Source organism: Indicator indicator, chromosome 9 (genome assembly GCF_027791375.1).
Source record: "Indicator indicator isolate 239-I01 chromosome 9, UM_Iind_1.1, whole genome shotgun sequence".
NCBI classification, from domain to species: Eukaryota; Metazoa; Chordata; class Aves; order Piciformes; family Indicatoridae; genus Indicator; species Indicator indicator.
Window position 1 is genome coordinate 20168379 of NC_072018.1, and position 19870 is coordinate 20188248.

General features: G+C 42.8%; 1 protein-coding gene across 1 annotated transcript in view; it reads left to right on the top strand.

Moving 5' to 3' along the window:
* Positions 1-154: 154 nt before the first annotated feature.
* CD2AP (CD2 associated protein) overlaps positions 155-19870 on the top strand; it is a 73351-nt gene continuing 53635 nt past the window's right edge. Inside the window, exons 1-3 of the mRNA XM_054383788.1 lie at positions 155-182; positions 1182-1295; positions 8340-8500. Coding sequence (XP_054239763.1) covers positions 155-182; positions 1182-1295; positions 8340-8500 — 303 coding nt within the window. The remainder of the gene's footprint in view (positions 183-1181; positions 1296-8339; positions 8501-19870) is intronic.

A 19870-nucleotide genomic window follows, 5' to 3' on the forward strand; every position in this document is an offset into this window, starting at 1 on the left:
TCCCAAACAACACTTCTTTTGGTGTTCAACTTAGTGTTGTTCCGAAGTCAGGTAAAAGGAGATACAGTTTTGAAATCAGGGCAGTGGAAGTGCTGAGGGAGTAAGTCTTTTGTAGACACAGGGACAAAAGCAAATACATTAATCCCATATTATCATGGGTATGTTAGATAAGGAGACGGCAGGTATTTCAGAGAAGTGCAGACAGCAAAATAGAGTTCTTTTATTAAACATAAATTATAAACTGTACTGGTTTGCTCTTGAAAATCGTCTAGAATGCTTTGTCTGCCTGACTCAAACTGAACGTGGTACTGAAACTATACCTTGTCCTTCAGAATAAGGAGATCTTGTCCATGAGGTGGAATATGATAGTTAAAACATTACATTAACATTTTCACATTATGAGTAGCCTAAGTGTAACAGGATCTGCTTTTGCTGCATACCAGTATCTGTGTAAGGATGTGGTGCAGGAAAGTGAGGAGATTGGAAACTGTCTTGGATGAAGCCCATTGAAGCTTGAGGAGAGGTTGATGGCATTTCTTATAGATAGATATATGTGCTATAGTGCTGTATGTGAATTAACAGTGTCATTACCAAATAAAAGCACAAATGAGAGTGCATAAAATTGCTACTTCTAATTTTCATGTGCTTATCTTACTAGATGCATATTTTGTGGGAAGAGGGCTTGCTGTTTCAGTCTTAATGCTGCATACTTACTGAGAGAGAATCCTAAAATACATATGGGTTGTAATGTCAGTGGCTTCTGATGTGTAGGTGGTATTAAAAACCTGCTCTGATAGATAACTAGTAACAGTAGTCCTCAGTCTTGATGAATAGCAGATGATATAAAGGTGTTTATGAATCAAGAGATGCATGGTCAGTAGAGTAAGAGCCTGCCATCTCTGTGCAGCAGGAAGATCATACTGATTTCTGATCAGGGCAGTAGCTGAATCTTGCCATATCCTGCTGTACCATGCTTTTGCCCTTCTGAGCAGCCATTGAAGTGGCAAGTCCTGACCCTTTTTTAAAAAACAAACAAACAACCTCCCCCCCTCCCCTCCAAACAAAACAAAAACCCAAGCAAACAACCTCCCCCCCAAAAAAGCCAACCCCAACCCCCCTGAGGTTATATTGCTTATTTTTATCCCACCCTGATCTTACTTTTTCTTTGTGTGTGTGTATAGTCAGGTCACCAGGATTGTACCTGGTAGTTGTAAAATGTGGGGACAGTCAAAAGGATTTCCTTTGTGTTTCTGAAATACAGACTGATTCAAGTGACTACGATGAGATTTGTGAAGGTAAAGATTAGCTTTCTAAGAACTTGTGTTTGGGTGCTTTGTGTCCTAACCACAGGGGCTGGCATCCCTTGCTCCAGACAGCTTTTCATAACCCCCTGTAGTGTCTCTGCTCCCTCCTGAAATTCTTCAAATACCGATCGTTCTGTGTTGCTATCAATTAACTCTGCAAGACACAGCACACGCTGTAACTGCTTCCAAGATGCATATTTGGTGATCAGCCAATCTTCAGGTTAAAAGAGAAAGAGTGATGGAGCAGTCCTGAAGTCTCTTCTTCAGGGATAACTGTGATTTCAGTGCTGAGTCTGGGGTAAAAAACAACTAACAAAACCCAAACCAAAACAAGCCAAAACTCCAAACCGACAAAACTCCCCACGAACAAAATAAATGAAATCAAACAAAACAGCCAGCTCATGTTTTTGAGATGCTACTCTTCTGGCATGTTTCAGCCAAATGAGGGTACAGGAGAAGTTTTGGAAGCAAAGCAGGACAGGCTGACAGGGATGCTCATGTGAGCCTGGTTTCTTCACATGCTCAAAATTCTCTACAGGCACCTAAATAAACACCAACAGTGAATGAGGAGGGGATGGTTGATGTCCTGCGGCAGTACTGGGGCAGTGGTCCATCAGGAACCTGTGGTTATGAAAAGACAAATGCATAACCTTGCATCTAGGACAGAAATAACTCACTGGCTGCCAGGTGGCACAAGCAGGATAGTAGCTAGCAGGTCACAGGGAATGGTTGCTCCCCACTACCTGGCATTCACAAGGCTGTCTCTATAATGTTGTGTGCAGTTTTGTTCCTATTTTCTCTCAAATGCAAGGAGGATACCAACAAACCAGAATGGAGTGTGGCTGGGAGGCTAGTGCATGCAGTAGGCAAGAAGTTGGTCTAGCCTGGAGAAGAAAGTGCCATGCTCTTCTTGGAAGCACAGTGCAAATACATAAATCAGCATGTGCAAGTTAGAGCAATGGCAATTCCTGTTGAATGTAATGGGGGAAAATTACTGAGACTTGAGTACCAAAAAAGGTGCCTGAGGTTTGTGTGTTTTTGTTTGTTTGTTTGTTTGTTTTTTGGTTGGTTTGGTCTGTTTGTTTGTTTGGTTGTTTTTTATCCCCATCCTTTGAAGACTTTTAAAATGTAGTTGGACAATGACTTGAGTGACCTGATTGACTTTGAAGTTAGCCTTCTGGTGACCAGTTTGGCCTAATAGATCTCCACAGGTCTTTTCAAACCTTGTTTTTCTATGATTGGAAGTATTGCAAACCACGCAGGTTTAAATGATGGTTTTAATACAATATGCTTTAAATCCTTCTAAATTCAACACTATTCGGGGAGGGAATGTTGATCTGCTAGAGGGTAGAAGGGCTCTACAGTGACACCTGGGAAGGCTGGATCAATGGGCTGAGGCTGATCGTATGAAGGTTCAACAAGGTCAAGTGCCAGGTCCTGCTCTCGGGTCACAGCAAACCCATGCAATACTACAGGCTTGCGGAAGAGTGCATAATAGAGAAAGGATGCCTATCTAAAGGGTCTGCACTATAAAGTAAATTAGCTTCATTAATGTCATAAATACTATGGAGCATCTTGACAGCCTGAGGGCAGGTAAGAATGCTTGTCTCTGTTTTAATGCTAAGCACATTTTGTGTTATTTTGTGAGATCCTGATCTGGGATCATTCAGACTATTGCATCAAGCCTGTTTTTAAAGATGAAGGGAACATTTTGTACATACTGTGAAAGATGCTTTTAAATTTCCATAAATTTATTTCAAAGCCATATTCTTGCCATGTTTGCATTCTGAATTAATTGCCATTCTGAATTAAGCGTATGCCAAATTGTAGGCTGCCGATCAAAGCATTTTTGCTTCTTTTTTTTTGTAGAGCGTGAAGGAAGCTTTCTTTTGGTTTAAACCCAAAAGGCTTTCAGACATTATAGTCTGAATTTGTAATCTGGATCTATGATCATGTCATCCTTTTTGGCTAGAAGACTCCTGAAAAAAAGTCTGCAGGAGGAGTTGAAGCTTTTGTAGTAACATGGGATCCTGATATTGAAGGAAAGAAACTTTCATAAAATTCAAATACAGATTTTACTTTGTTTTGTTAGGGAGGAAAGGGGATGACTGTAGAAAGAACTGTAGCTCAGATAAGCTAGAAAGTCTTCAGATTAAAATTGATTTTTGTGAGCTAGTTATCTGGTGCAAGTTTTAAGAAAAAAAGCTATAAATACAATGTTGACCCTTTGGTACTTTTACTGCCTATTTGTTTTGTAAATCTGAATGAGGTATGATCCTTTTGTTCTTCAGAGCTTTCTGACGTGATTTCATTTTAGCAGCTGTTGTAACTTTGTTACTTTGTGACTCACCTTGAAGGGTTTACCAAATAGATGTTACAAAATTAGCTTAAGGAGAGGAACAGAGGAAGAGCCGTAAATCTATATATGGGACAGTATCTGAGTCATGAATTAAGAAAACAAGGCATGCTTTTCTAAAGTACATTCTGCTATGCCTTCTAAGCTTTCTGTTGTCTGAATGTTAAATTAATAGCAGTTTTTCACCTTTTGCTTGTGAAGACATTTGCTACCTTTCAGGGTGATGTCACCTCTCATTTCCAGGCTGTTTTCTTTTCAGTGAGCTTTACTCAGACTAAAGGAAATAGCAAGCAGCACAAACTATCACTTTTTGCTTCACATAAAACACTTAGACATTCTGTCCTTACAAGGTAGTACCAAATACCTGTAGTTAGTAGAAATTTTACTCTAATACTGGCTATTTCTTGCCTTCTCTTGCTGTAGAGTCTGGCAATTCCTGTTCATGGAAGTGAGGGAGTAAATCAAACCGACAATATTAACATTTATTAAGTTTGCAGAGAAGTTTAAGACAAACTTTTGATAATATCAGAGAAGACATGATCAGGTGCTTCTTCCAGAGCAGAATTAACGTACTTGCAGTGAGCAATGTATCCCTAAACCTCTTTTTTTTTTTCCCCAGCTGGCTCTTAGTGATGACTTATCTTCAGGATACAGTTGTAAAATTCTTATGTGGTAATTATTTACTTTAGGGAAATGAAAATTGTCAAACTTTTATGTTTCTAAACGTGTGTCAGTCAGAACTTTGTCTAGAAAATTACAGGAGCCTGGAGTAGGAAAATGAGGCATGCACTGCTTGCATCTTTAATACTTCAGGGCAGGCTGCTGGGCAGGATTTCTGCTATACTGCTTATTTTCCATTACAAAGTGTTTTGCTAATTGTTCTGCAGCCAGCTTGAGAAGTTGGTATTTGAGATGGTTGCTATGCAAATGCAGTGAGTTTCTCATTACTTGAAATAGTTTGGGAGGAAAAGTGTACACTTTTTTCAAGTTTTCAATTGTTCATTTTCCTAATTAGTTAAGCCATTCTTACTGGGCTGAGAAATTAGTCATCTTTTTATTACAAATGTGCAGTGAGTCATTTTTTGGAGAATGCACCATTGACTTGTACGATCTAAAAATGCCAGGCAGATCCAGGGCAGCTTCCAGACAGACCAGTTCTGTGCTGACAGAACCGAGGCTCCTGGCCTTAGACTGTCTCATGGGTAGACTGCTATTTTTGGTTTTATTTTCCTTTTATTTTTAGGCAAGCTCTTGATGTAGAAAAGTTGTGGCTCTAAGTGGAAAATGTTTGTGCTAGAATGGGGTGATGCAGCATGCAGCAGCTTGCAAAAGGACCAAGGGGAAACAGCAGATGCTGCAGGGTGGAAAGAAATTAAAAAAAAGTGTAAAGCTAAATTTTGCTCAAATCACCTTATCACTAACTTTGACAGTGATGGAGCTTGCTGAGGATTGTACTGCCTGAGAGATCATGATTGGGATGTCAGCAGCATAGCAGTGAGAAGGTACTTCTGAGAGAAATGTTCAGTGGCTGAAATCAGTTTCAGTTTTGCCAGCTTTTGCATAATTACCTGCCAGCTGTTGATATAAAATCAAAAGTGTGAGAAATTTTAATGAGGGATCTGACAGATCTTGTGGATCACAAGAAGTCTGTGAAAGTCACAGGATGTCTCTGAAAGAGAACATGCTAAAACCAGTTACTGATATGTTCTTTTACCTTTATGGTATATTTAACACCTACTCAATCTCATTGAAAGATTTTTTTTTTGTGTCTGAATCGCATAATGGTTTAGGTTGGAAAGGACCTTAAGGATTGTTCAGTCCAATGGCTCTGCCATAAGCAGGCACATCTTTCACTAGATAAGGTTGATCAAAGCCCTATCCGACCTGGCCTTAAACATGCCCGGGAAAGGGGCAACAACAACAAATGAGCAACCTGTTCCAGTGTCTCACCACTCTCATCATGTTAATTTTATACTTTTAGAATAAAATATGCATGGAATATATCAAAATCTTTCGATTCTAATGCTGTTTTCTTTTATTGTGAGATAATTGAAGGATCGTGATGGCTCAAGGTGCTTTGCTTAAAACAAGACCTTAAGGCAGTATTTCAATATTTGAGGTCAGCATTATCTTAGACTGCAGAGTATCTCTTCCAGTAGATGTTATTTCCTTTCCCCAGTTCCTGTTTTTACCCTCTGTAACTTGGGCCATGTGGTTAGACCCTTTCTCAGTGAAAACCAAGGCAAAAAAGTTGTTGAGTACCTCAGCCTTCTCCCTTCCCTGGGTGACCAGGTCCCCTTTTTCTTTCCTAAGAGATCCAACCTCTTCCCTAGTCTTTCTTTCATCACTGACATACATAAATAAGCTTTTCTTGCTTCCCCTGATGTCCCTGGGCAGCATTAATTCTATCTGGGCTTTAGCTTTCCTGACCTGGTCTCTGGCTACTTGGACAGCTTCTGTCCAGGGTAATTGTCCTTGCTTCCACCCTCTGGTGGCCTCTCTCTTGGGTCTGAGAGTGTCCAGGAGCACCTAGGAGTTTTTGGCTGCTGCTTTCTGGAACACATCATTCCTGGGCTTCGAGAACATAATCCTTGAATATTAACCACCTTTCTTGGGCCCTTCTACTCTCCAGGGTTTTATCCCATGGTATTTGCCCTAGCAGATCTCTGAAGAGGCCAAAGTTTGCTCTTGAAAGTCCAGGGTGTAGAGCTTGCTGCACACCCTCCTTGTTTCCCTAGGGATCCTGAACTCCACCAGTTTGTGGTCACATCTGCAACACAGAAGGGATGTGGCAGAGAAGTTTGCTTGGCTGGCATATAAGGGATCAAAGCTTCAGGAGCAGGAAGCAGTATAACTGGTTTGGTACAAAACTGTTTATCAGGACTAGAGCTGGCATGACTGGTATGGCTCACTTGGGAGTAGGCACAAGGAGAAATGGTTCTGCTATGTGTCACTGCCATTTCCAAGGTGTACAGGGGGCACCCAACCTCATTTTGAGTTACTGTGAAGCACCTGTGATGCTTAATGCTTTCAGTATTCCTCATGATGCAACTGTTTTTGCAAGTTCTCCATGTGGGGCATGAAGGTGACAGCTCTGCATGGCTCAGCTGAGTTAAATGCAGTTCTGTATAGTATGACTTAAAACTGTCTTACTGGGGGCTGTGGTGAACTGCACTGCAAAATATGTCTAGACTGCATGATCTCTGTTAGTCAATATACTCTTTCCTTGTTCAGTTTCTTAATGGCTTGGAACCACATCCTTACATCAAAACTAATAGGAATCCAGTGGCCTCATTTGCTTATGTATTATGTTAGGATGTGGTTTCATGGCAGATTTTGGCTATGTGCAAAGCAGCAAGTGGTGAGAGGTGAGATGAGTGTATCCACAAGGAGAACTGCTGGTGTTAGGGACCTGACTTCATATTGCATATTAGTATCATTGTAGTTCTAGTCTCATCCTATGGCCTTGATGCTTATTAAAGATTAGAATCATGGAATCAGTTCAGTTGGAAAAGTCCTTTTATGTCCAGGCCATTATCGAACTCCACCAGGTCTGGTGCTAAACCATGTCCTGTGGCACCACATCTCTGTGTCTTTTAAACAGCTCCAGGAATGAGGATTCAACCACCTGCCTGGGAAGCCTATTCAAGTGGTTAAGAACCCTTTCAAGTCAAGAAGTTTCTTCTGATTTCTAATCTAAACATTCTCTGGTACAACTAGAGGAGATTTCCTCTCATCCTGTTGCTTGTCACTAGGGAGAAGAGACCAACATCCACCTGACTCCAACCTCCTTCAGGTTGTTGAAGAGAGTGAGAAGGTCTCCCCTGAGCCTTCTTTTCTCCATACTAAACAATGCCAGGTCCCTCAGCCTCACAAAAGTTGCTTTCCAGACCCTTCACCAGTTTTGTTGCCCTTCTCTGCATTCACTCCAGCACCTTAGTATCTTTCTTGTAGTGAGGATCTTGTGCAACAGATGCATAAATATTTAAATACATGGCTGTGCTTCTCTGAGTAAAATTAATTAAAGCTTGCTTTCTTATTCTTCTTCATACAAACCCAGATGAATCTGAAAGAAGGTGCTTTTCATGTATCTGTGCAATTTAAGTTGTATGATAATGTCACTGTCAGTTGTACACTTTCTGGCCGTATTTCTGCAGTCAAACATGCAAAAAATACTGTATTGTGCAGCAATCAGTTTTGTGCAGATACAGTAGCAAATGTGAGGACGAGAGTTTAAATGCCATACATGCACAGTTTTGAACCTTTCTCCCTCCTTGGCCCCAAATATGCATTGAGTAATAAAAGCTTGCCCTGTGGGCAGTGATTCATCATTGGTAAATCTTGGGCTGGAACTTGGCAGGGTGAAAAAAACAAACCCCTGCCAACAATTTGTTCCACCATGTGCACACAACCTACCCACCAAAACATCACCAGTGTCATAATTCTAACTTTGCTTTGTTCTAGTAAGTGACTGTCCTGTGCTTTTCACCTCTCCTGAATGACCGAGAACATGACAGGTCACCAATGAGTGTTGCTGCAAGGCAAAAGTGCTTGTTCTTAGCTTTTGCTGTTAGCTCTTTTTGGACATGCACAGCTTTCAAGTTGCACTTCCATGTCCAAGTTGCATTCACTGTGTTGTGTTTTTTTTCTTTTCTTTTCTTTTTTTAAACTCTTTTTAGTGGACTATATTGTGGAATATGACTATGATGCAGTGCATGATGATGAGTTAACGATCCGAGTTGGGGAAGTCATCAGGAATGTGAAAAAACTTGAAGAAGAAGGATGGTTAGAAGGGGAGCTAAATGGCAAGAGGGGCATGTTCCCTGACAATTTTGTGAAGGTGAGTTGGTGAGTTTTCCCAATTGGCTTCATTTTACTGTGATTGTGCAGAAGACAAGTTATTATAGACATGGTTAGAATATGTATCAGTTGCATTTGTAACAGGATGATTTTTTTTTTTTTTGACTGGAAGCTCTTTTAGGTGATTACTTATTTTAGTACACTTTTGAAGGCCTTTTTTTGTTTAAATTCTGCTCTCTTATTCACATTAGTTTTTCTTTTGGTCTGTACCCTTGCACTATGTGTTTTGTCTCCTTCCTGCTGCTGCTACAATTCTCTAGTAACTACCTGATTTAGTGTGATGAACTGATTAAAAAAAAATAAAATCACAGAAAACCCTCAGACCTGCCTCTGCACTAGCTGTCAAATAATGAGTTGGGATCCAGAGGAGAACTATGATGGTGATCAGAAGTCTGGAGCATATCTCCAATGGAGACAGGCAGAATGAGTTGGGGTTGGTCAGCCTAGAGAAGCAAGGGCTTCAGGGATATCTTTGAGCAGCCTTCCAGTGTTTGAAGGGGGTCTTCAGGATAGCTCAGAATGTCAGGGGCTGGAAGGGACCTCGAGAAGTCATCTAGTCCAACCCCCCCGACAAAGCAGGATCACCTATACCAGGCCACACAGGAACTCATCCAGATGGATCTTGAATCTCCAGAGAGGAAGACTCAACAACCCCTCTAGGCAGCCCATTCCAGTGTTCTGTCACCCTCACAGTGAAATAATTCTTCCTCCTGTTTCCAGGAGAGGAATTTTGGACAAAGACATGTAGTGATAGGATGAGGGTTAATTGCTTCAAACTGGAAGAAACTCTTCCCATGAGGGTGGTGAGGCATTGGAACAGGTTGCCCAGAGAAGTTGTGGAGGCTGCAACCCTGGAAATGTTCATAGCTGGGTTTACTGGGGCCTTGAGCAACCTGGCCTAGTAGGAGATATCCCTGTCCATGACAGGGAGGTTGGACATAGATGATATTTAAGGTCCCTTCCAAAGCAAACCATTTTGTGGTTCTGTGAAAGTGGGGTCGCAGCTCAGCCATCCTCAGGCACTGGTTGCGGTCATGCTTTGGCTTGGATTTAACTGCTTTGTTTGAAGGAGGAATTCTGTCCTGTCCCGAGCTCCCCACTGCTGGCACTGCCTTTCTTGGCTGTGCAAAGGGACAGGGCAGGGAATGTCTCTGTCAGGTTGGCTTTTGGCTTAATCAGTTTCCTGACTTGACCCTCCATTTTTCAGCAGTGAGTATCTCACACCCTTCCCATTTCAGCAAAGTGCTCCACTCTGCTGTACCACTGTCACGTCATCTTCCTACATATGATCTCTGCTTTGGGATCTCAGTCTTGATCAACGCTGTGCAACTGACTAGTCATACTTATGTTCTATTGCAAGATACTCCTTCTCAAACCCTTCATTTAACCTTTTCATTTGTTCTGTGTTTGTGTCTTAATTTTAATTGAGGTTCTTGTTTTCACCTGTCCTGTTTTTTCTGTAGATTTTCTAAATGTAATGTTGAGGGTACACCTATTTATTAGTTGCTTATGGTGAAGAAGCCTGCAAAGCAGCTAGATGTGGTGTTCCACCTGTAACTTCTGAAATTCAGAGCTTGCTGAGCTGCAGATATTTTTTCATTTAAACTATGTAAGTCTTATAGATATGTTATGCTTTGCTTATTTATACTTTCTAACATTTTTAGTGGCTTTTCAAGGATTCCTTAGCATAACTCTTGCAGATACAGAGAGATATCTATTCCTGTCTCATTTGAAGTGAAATGAATTATTTGCAAAACAGAATTACCTAGAATTATAGAATGGTTTGTTGTTTTTTTCTGGACATCTTACTGAAAAAAAAATGGTGCATTTTTGGTTTACTGTGGAGGAACTCCCACCTTTTAAAACTGGTGGGAATAATCCCATTGTCCTCAGAAAGGGTCATTTACCAAGGAAAAGTTTGTATAAATGCCTTTCACTTGTCTAATATTTTAAAGTTGTTTCTAGTTTAGTTGAAATTCATTTTGGGTTTTTAGTCCTGTATAAAGAGTAATTTTATCTTAAGTGGTTTTGAGTACTGTGTTGATGATGCACTTAAATAGCACTCAAGTGCCATATAGGAAGAAAGCATCAGACATAACTCCTTGGTTCTTGTGCCATCAAGACTGTGTTTCTATTGAACTGCAAAGGGATGTGGCTTGTTTCCATGTTAAATACTAAACTTGCTGAGTGTTTTCTTGCTGTGGATTTTATAAAATTAATTTTATTTTATTTCCATCCTGAACAATCTTTATGCATCTCAGCTTCACTTACTTTTGACTAGACAGCTGTTCAGTATGTGCATGGCACAGCTGGAAATCCTAAATTACAGGGGACAGACAGTTTTCTAGAAGGTGTGGGAATTTGGAGGAGTGGAAAGGAAGTTGTGTAGGAGGAAATTATCTCTTTGGTTTCATGATAACTTGCCTTCTTGGTGTTGGTGTTGAGTGCAGTTGTGAGACCGATCTCTGGAACTTTTAAGATAGTATGCATCGCCTAAAAGGCAGTGGTGCAGTGATGAGACGATGGGAAAGTGTTAATTGTTGAGGAAGTGATTGTGGCCAATTTGATTATAGTTTCTTCTTGAAAGTTAATTTACATGTAGTGATAGTTTGAGAGACTATTTCTGGGAACGCTGTTGCAGAAAAGTGTGGGTTATTTCTCTCTCTTTTTTTTTTTCTTGCCTCCCCCCCTCAACTCTTCTCATTTACTGCTGCAACAGCAGATTGTTGATAGTGCAGGATCTACAAAAGCTTCTATGACTGGTGGACTGCTTCAAATACTAACTCTCAGCAACTAAAATGCTCCTGCTTGGTCTGGTGTAATGGTAACACCTGGAAGGCGTGGGTGAACTGCAGGAGGGAGGTGGAAACAACCTGAAGCAGGGTTGTACTTTGGCCTTGAGAACAAGGAAGGTCCCTTAAAAAATGGATTTAATCATTTGCTGCCTCGCCCAGTAGCATGACCAACAGGTCATGGTGACTTAGAATCATAGAATTGTTTCAGTTGGAAAAGATCTTTAAGATTATTGAGTCCAACCATTATCTAACTCTGCCAAGTCTGGTGCTAAACCATGTCCCTTAGTACCACATCTCTGTCTTTTAAAGACCTCCAGGGATGATGATTCAACCACTTCCCTGGGGAGCCTATTCCAGTGTTTGAGAATGCTTTCAATGAAGAAGCTTCTTCTAGTCTCCAATCTAATCCTCCCCTGTGCAACTTGAGGACAGGTCCAACCCCCTCTTTGCTACAACCTCCTTTCAGGTAGTTGTGGAGATCAAGGTGTCTCCTCAGCTTCCTTTTCTCCAGACTAAACAATGCCAGTTCTCTTACCTGCTCCTCACAAGAGCTGTTCTCCAGAGCCTTCAACAGCTTTGTTGTCCTTCTCTGGACCCAGTCCAGCACCTCAATGTCTTTATTGTAGCAAGGGCCCCAAAAATGAACACAGTACTCAATGTGTGGTCTCACCAGTGCTGAGTAAAGGGGAGACAATCACTTCCCCTGTTTTGCTTGTCACACATTGCTGACAGAGGCCAGGATGCTGTTGGCCTTCTTGGTGACCTTGGGCACACTGCTGGCTCATATTGAGCTGGGTGTCAGTCAACATTTCCAGATCTTTCTCTACTGGGCAGCTTTCCAGCCATTCTTCCCCAAGCCTGTAGTGTTCCTTGAGATTGTTGTGAACTAAGTGCAGAACCTGGCACTGTATCCTGTACAAATGGCCTTGGCCCATTGATTCAGCCTGTCCAGGTTCCTCTGTAGAGCTTTCCTACCCTCAAGGAAACACTCCTGCCCAATATAATGTCATCTGCAAATTTAAGGAGGTTGCATTCAATCCCCTTGTCCAGGTTATTGACAGAGATATTAAAAAGAAGTAGCCCCAGTGTTGAGCCCTGAGGTACACCACTTGTAAGCAGCTTCAGTATCCACTGAGCTTTTTATGGGAAGGGATGTCTTGGTGCTTTAAGCAGGAACCTGCTTACAGCTACTGCAAAGTGTTTGAGAAGTGTAGCAAATTGATTGGGAGGGGTAATGACAGGAAGGATGTTGAAGAGGGACAAATACTGTGAACTTCTCATGACCCTCATGAAAGGGAAAGGCTGGAGGCCTGAATTGTGCAGTGGGGAGGAAACAGCTGGGAGGACACCAGGCTGAAAGGACTGGGGGACCTCAGGTGCATGGGGTAGATCTCCTAGGCCAGAAGGGAGCAAATCTATGTGGATGGGACCGAGGGTTGCACCAGATTTGAGAAGTTTGGCTGCAAATTTTGGACTGTATTTAAATACTTATTCCTTCTTAAAAAGTTTTTATTCTCCTATTGAGTGCAATTTCATGCATTTGATGGAGATCTGGCCTGAATTCATTACGTGGGAGAAATGTGAGGGGTGTTTTGGTGATGTATAAGCTGGTTTGTTAAGAATGGAACTTAGGCCAGGATATAAACTCTTCATGCAGAATTTGGATGGTAAATTATAATCTGTTCTGCTCAGAGAAAGGATTAGCATTTGAAACTGTGCACATGTTATCTACTGGATTTACTCTGCCTCTTCTTGTCTAAAATGTTTAAAAACATAATAAATACACGACAGTGAAAACTGAAGATATATGCTTTCTTTTTTCAAAAGTTAGAGAAGATTTTAAAGATAAATGATTTATTTTAAAAGAAGCAGGAGAATTGAGTGGGGGGAGGGATCCTAACTCCAGGTAGTTTGGGTTTTGCTCATTTTATTGGTTTGTCTCTGTGTTGTTGTGTCGGTGTGAGCTGAAATTCCCCCCCCACCAACAATAACCAGGCTAGCTCAGTCTGGAAGCAAATGAAAAGCTGTATTTACAAGCAGAGTCTAAAATCTACAATGAAATGCAATGAATATGTACAAATATACAAAATTCACAACACTTACAAATATATACAATCAACAGAAAAGCACAACCAAGCTCCCTTTGCTTCCCCCCAAGGGGACCCTCCCAAAGGGGCCTCCCTCTCCCAGGAGCTTCCCCCCCAGACCCCCCTGGACAGGGAAGCAGAGTTTAGTTAGAGCAGAAAGTTGTTAACTTAGCTGCCAAGGTCAGTGTGTGTTATCTTCAGCCAGAAGAGAAGAAGAAACAGCAGCCAGACAGCCCAGCAACTGCCCCCACAGCCGAACGCAGAATGTGCAGAGTGCCCACTTTGTTTTGGGTAATAGTTCTTAAACATTTCTATCTATCCAATGGAAGTGTTTAGAACAATCGTTATTTTGCTTTCCTACACCCAATAGTGACTTATTTACATTCTTTCACTTTCTCTGTTCTGAACTTTGCAAGGAAAAATTAAAAAGACAGTTTCAAACCATCACAGTCCACCCCTTCTAAACAATTCCATTGGCTGCTACTATCATTTATCTAATCTAAAATAATATCTACAACAATAGGTGAATAAAGACCATAGTCCATTCCGGCTATCTCAGATGTAGATGATTCAAAAGAGTCAAATCACAGGAAAAACAGCAAACAGTTTGTTTCCTCGCAGATGGAGCGAAGAAAGGAACAGGGACTCTCAGGTGACTCAGGGCTCTCAGGGTTCGTGCACCGTAGATCTCATGAACTCTCCTCTTGGGCGCGATGCTGTATCTGTGCAACACTCTGAATTTAACCTCTCTCAGCCAAAGTTAGATTTCTTTGTGGAATACACTGAATTTCACCATTTTCTTGCATCACCCAATAGGTGTGACCAGGACCTTCAGCAGAAACCACCCCTCGGACAGGTTTGGCCTCTCCTGAAGGAGAAAATACCCAAACAGTTTTGCCTAACAGATTCTTTTCTCTGATAACAGGAACTCTATCACCTTCTTCCTTTCGCAACAAATCTGATTGGGCAGGTCCAGCTCGATTCACTGAACCTCTACTATTCACCAACCAGGTTGCTTGTGCTAAATGTTTCTCCCATTTTTTCAAAGATCCACCCCCCATGGCTTTGAGAGTGGTTTTCAGCAAACCGTTGTAGTGTTCGATCTTCCCTGCAGCTGGTGCATAGTAGGGAATGTGGAATATCCACTCGATGCCGTGCTCTTTGGCCCAGTTTTTTACAAGATTGTTCTTGAAATGAGTTCCGTTGTCTGACTCAATCCTCTCTGGAGTTCCGTGTCTCCACAGGATTTGTCTCTCCAGACCAAGAATGGTGTTACGTGCAGTTGCATGAGGAACTGGATAAGTTTCCAGCCATCCAGTGCTTGCCTCTACCATAGTCAGCACATACTGCTTACCAGATCGAGAACGAGGTAGAGTGATGTAGTCAATCTGCCAGGCTTCACCATACTTGTACTTGGACCATCGGTCACCGTACCACAAGGGCTTGATCCGCTTTGCCTGCTTAATAGCAGCACAAATGTCACAGTCATGGATGACTTGTGTGATAGCATCCATGGAAATGTCAATGGATCTGTCACGAGCCCATCGGTAGGTTGCATCTCTGCCTTGATGTCCTGACGAGTCATGGGCCCACCGAGCTAAGAACAGCTCACCTCGGTGTTTCCAGTCAAGATCAGGATCAGGATCAGAGTTTGTGTCCACCTGGGAAACTCTTGCAGCTAGATCTGCCTGATGGTTGTGTTGTTGTTCTTCAGTAGCTTTGCTCTTAGGAATGTGAGCATCGATGTGTCTCACTTTCACTGGGATTCTCTCAATGCGAGCAGCAATGTCTTGCCACAGATCTGCAGCCCAGATTGGCTTTCCTTTCCTCTGCCAGCCATTCTTCTTCCAGTCTTTCAGCCAACCCCACAAGGCATTGGCTACCATCCACGAGTCGGTGTAGAGATAAAGCTTTGGCCATCTCTCACGTTCAGCTATGTTAAGAGCTAGCTGGACAGCTTTTACCTCTGCAAATTGACTGGATTCTCCTTCTCCATCTCTCGCTTCTGCAACTCTGCGCGTTGGACTCCACACTGCAGATTTCCATCTCCGCTTGTTCCCAACCAGACGACAGGAACCGTCTGTGAACAAAGCATATCTCTTTTCATCATCAGACAGATCACTGTAAGGAGGAGCTTCCTCTGCACGAGTTACTCTCTCCTCTGGAGGTTTAGCACAGCTTGTGCCTTCTGGCCAGTTTGTGATCACCTCCACCAAACCAGCCCTTTCGAGATTTCCCATTCGAGCTCTCTGTGTTATCAGAGCCATCCACTTAGACCAGGTAGCATCTGTTGCATGATGTGGTGAAGAACCTTTGCCTTTGAACATCCAATTCAGAACTGGCAATCTAGGAGCTAGAAGAAGTTGTGACTCAGTTCCAATCACTTCAGAAGCAGCTTTCACTCCTTCATAAGCAGCTAAAATCTCTTTCTCTGTTGGAGTGTAGTTTGCCTCTGAGCCTCTGTAGCCACGACCCCAGAAACCAAGAGGACGTCCTCGTGTCTCCCCTGGAGCTCTTTGCCATAAGCACCAGGTTGGACCATTGTCACTCGCGGCCGTGTACAGAATGTTCTTAATGTCTGGACCAGTTCGGACAGGTCCCAGACCCATCGCTTGGACTACCTCTCGCTTGATCTGGTCAAAGGCTGCTTGTTGCTCAGGACCCCATTGGAAACTGTTTCTCTTTCGAGTCACATCATATAGAGGTTTCACAATCTGACTGTATCCAGGAATGTGCAGTCTCCAAAATCCCACTATGCCTAAGAAACGCAGAGTTTCTTTCTTGTTGATGGGATTTGCCATGGTGGAGACTCTGTTTATCACATCCATTGGGATGTGACGGCGACCGTCTTGCCACCGCACTCCCAGAAACTGGATTTCTCTGGCAGGTCCTTTCACCTTGTCTCGCTTGATAGCGAAACCGGCTTGCAAGAGAATGTCAAGGATTTTATTACCTTTCTCGAAGACTTCTTCAGCAGTCTCACCCCAGACGATGATGTCATCGATGAACTGAATGTGTTCTGGAGCTCCACCTTTCTCCAAAGCATCATGGATCACTGCATGGCAGATGGTTGAACTGTGAATCCACCCCTGGGGCAAACGATTGAATGTGTACTGAATGCCTCTCCAGGTGAAAGCAAACTGAGGCCTGCATTCCTCTGCTATGGGAATAGAGAAGAAAGCATTAGCAATGTCTATGGTAGCATACCATTTGGCCTGCTTGGATTCCAGCTCATATTGGAGTTCCATCATGTCTGGTACAGCTGCACTCATGGGTGGAGTTACTTCATTCAAGGCACGGAAATCAACTGTCAGACGCCACTCTCCATTCTGCTTTCGCACAGGCCAGACTGGACTGTTGAAAGGTGAATGAGTTTTGCTGATGACCTTCTGACTCTCCAACTGACGAATCAAGTTTTGAATGGGCACCAAAGAGTCACGGTTGGTTCTGTATTGTCTGTGATGCACAGTTTGAGAAGCAACCGGCAGCTTTACATCCTCTATCTCATGTTGTCCCACAACTGCAGATTCATCTGAAAGCTCAGGTCTAATGGACAACTTCAATTTTCCTCCATCAATTTCTACAGTTGCTATTCCAAAAGCCCATTTGTAACCCTTAGGGTCTTTAAAACGCCCTTCTCTCAGAAAGTCAATTCCCAAAATACAAGGTGCATTAGGACCTGTTACAATAGTATGTTTCTTCCACTGCTTCCCAGTTAAACTTATATCAACCTCTATCTTAAACAACTCTTGAGATCCACCAGTGACTCCCTGAATAGTTATAGATTCTCCCCCTTGATAATTTGATGGTATGATGGTGCACTGAGCTCCTGTGTCAACCAGGGCCCTGTACTTCTGAAATTTTGAAGTGCCAGGCCACTGGATGTACACATCCCAATAGATTCTGCTATCTCCATTATCCCTTACCTCCCCCTGGCGGAAGGCAGGGCACCCCTAATGGTGGGGATTACATCCACATGTACAGCTGGCACAATGTCCAGCACCAGAATTAGGATCACTGTTGGAGCTATCAGAGTTGTTCTGGGAAACTGAGGAAGCGACAGCTACCCTCCTGGTATTGCTACCTCGGGATCTGCCCCTCTGCAGCTCCCGTAACCTCTTGAAAAGATCAGAAGTTGGTTGACCATCCCATCTGTTCATGTTCTCACCAAACTGATCACGCAGAGTTATCCAGATACTGCCACGTGATTGCCTCTGCTGTCTGTTTTGGTTTGACCTATTCTGGAATGGCCTTCTTGGAGCACGTCTGTTCCTAACAGCTGAAACTTGTATCCATCTGGAGGAAGAGGAATCAGAATCATCCCCCTTCATCAAGTTGGATATGGAGGTTTTAAGTTCCTCCTTCAGCTCTTTCATGCAATTCTTCATTTCTCCAGACAAAGTTTCAATGGCTGAAACCAAAGAAGTATGTGCAAGACTATCCTCCAATTGCCTCATTTGGTCAGTGAAATGGCCAACAGTGGGAGGCACTCTACCATAATTTCTTGCCACAATCCTGCTTGCCAGAATAGTGGCATAATTAGGAGGAGCAAGCTTAATGAGCTTTTTGGCAAGGCCTGTTCCAACAGGAATTTCATCAGGATTCAGAGTCTTATGATCTCCATACATTACTTCTCTCACAGCAAACTCTCTCAGACGCTTGATTCCCTCAGCTATTGTGGTCCAAGGCTTAGGGTTCCATGGTAAATCATCTCTGCTGGGGTACCTCAGCGAGACTGCCAGTAGGAGGCGTGCCCACAGAGAAACTTTACCAATGCACTTGCCTAGGTGCCTGTCTATACCTGTATCCTTTGAGAGCATCCCCAACTGAGAGGCCGACTTGTCGCCTACCACCAATGCTGGGGCTCCCATATCAAAACACCTGGCTAGCCAAGACAGGACTGGCTCATTATCTCCTCTGATGTAATCCTTCCTCACATGTCTAATTTCCTGTCTGGGTGCATTAGCTGACTGTATGTCATCCTCATCATCATCATCATCATCATCCTGAGGTCGCTGTCCCCATAATCCTATTTTAATCCTCCGTTGAATTTCTTTGAGTTCAGAGGCACTACCAGCAGTTGCTAATCTACTAGGGTCTACATCCTGACCTACATCTCCATCATCCATGTGGGGTCTCAAGAGGTCTACCAGAGTTTTAAGGCTAACCCTCTCTTCCTCATCAGAAGGATCTTTCTTAACAGAGGGACCCTGAATAGAAGGACCCTCATCTCCATCTGCACCATCTCCTGCAGCATCTGCATCTCCTTTACGCTTTCTGGTTACAGTGGCCACCAAATTTACTGGCTTGGTTTTCACATTCACAGCAGAGTTGGAAGAGCAAGTAGCCTTATGTCTTTCTTGACACAGTGCTATCAGTAGCCATATGATTATTCCAAGAAGCAACAAAATTAAGGCAAGCACAAGATATCTAGGGTACCACTGGTTCCAAAGACCCTCTGTAGTTGTAAGAGGAGTAACAAACTCATATGTGTCTGCTAGCACATCCATAGTTGAGTTACCATAGCTTCTTAGCCCAGTAAGACCACAACAGAATTCACCAACATTCAGTAACTTGTTCTTAACCCAAAGAAACGACTTATATGCCACATATCTCACAATCTTGTCTATCATGCAAGAAATGGCCCATCTCTAAACAATCACTCTGATAATAGATGAAATAGAATGACTCAGAATCCAAAACAGCTTCATTTTGCTTCCTAATCTGAGCAGAAATAAATCACAAGCAATCGAGCCCCACGTTGGGCGCCAAAAATAAAAAGTGTGTCGGTGTGAGCTGAAATTCCCCCCCCACCAACAATAACCAGGCTAGCTCAGTCTGGAAGCAAATGAAAAGCTGTATTTACAAGCAGAGTCTAAAATCTACAATGAAATGCAATGAATATGTACAAATATACAAAATTCACAACACTTACAAATATATACAATCAACAGAAAAGCACAACCAAGCTCCCTTTGCTTCCCCCCAAGGGGACCCTCCCAAAGGGGCCTCCCTCTCCCAGGAGCTTCCCCCCCAGACCCCCCTGGACAGGGAAGCAGAGTTTAGTTAGAGCAGAAAGTTGTTAACTTAGCTGCCAAGGTCAGTGTGTGTTATCTTCAGCCAGAAGAGAAGAAGAAGAAAACAGCAGCCAGACAGCCCAGCAACTGCCCCCACTGCCGAACGCAGAATGTGCAGAGTGCCTACTTTGTTTTGGGTAATAGTTCTTAAACATTTCTATCTATCCAATGGAAGTGTTTAGAACAATCGTTATTTTGCTTTCTTACACCCAATAGTGACTTATTTACATTCTTTCACTTTCTCTGTTCTGAACTTTGCAAGGAAAAATTAAAAAGATAGTTTCAAACCATCACAGTTGTCTTGTCCGAGGGCAGGAAAAGAGCTTGTTGCTGTGGTGGCAGCAGCAAACTGTCCTTGGCTGCCAGGAAGTGTGGCTGCTTCTTGCCTAAT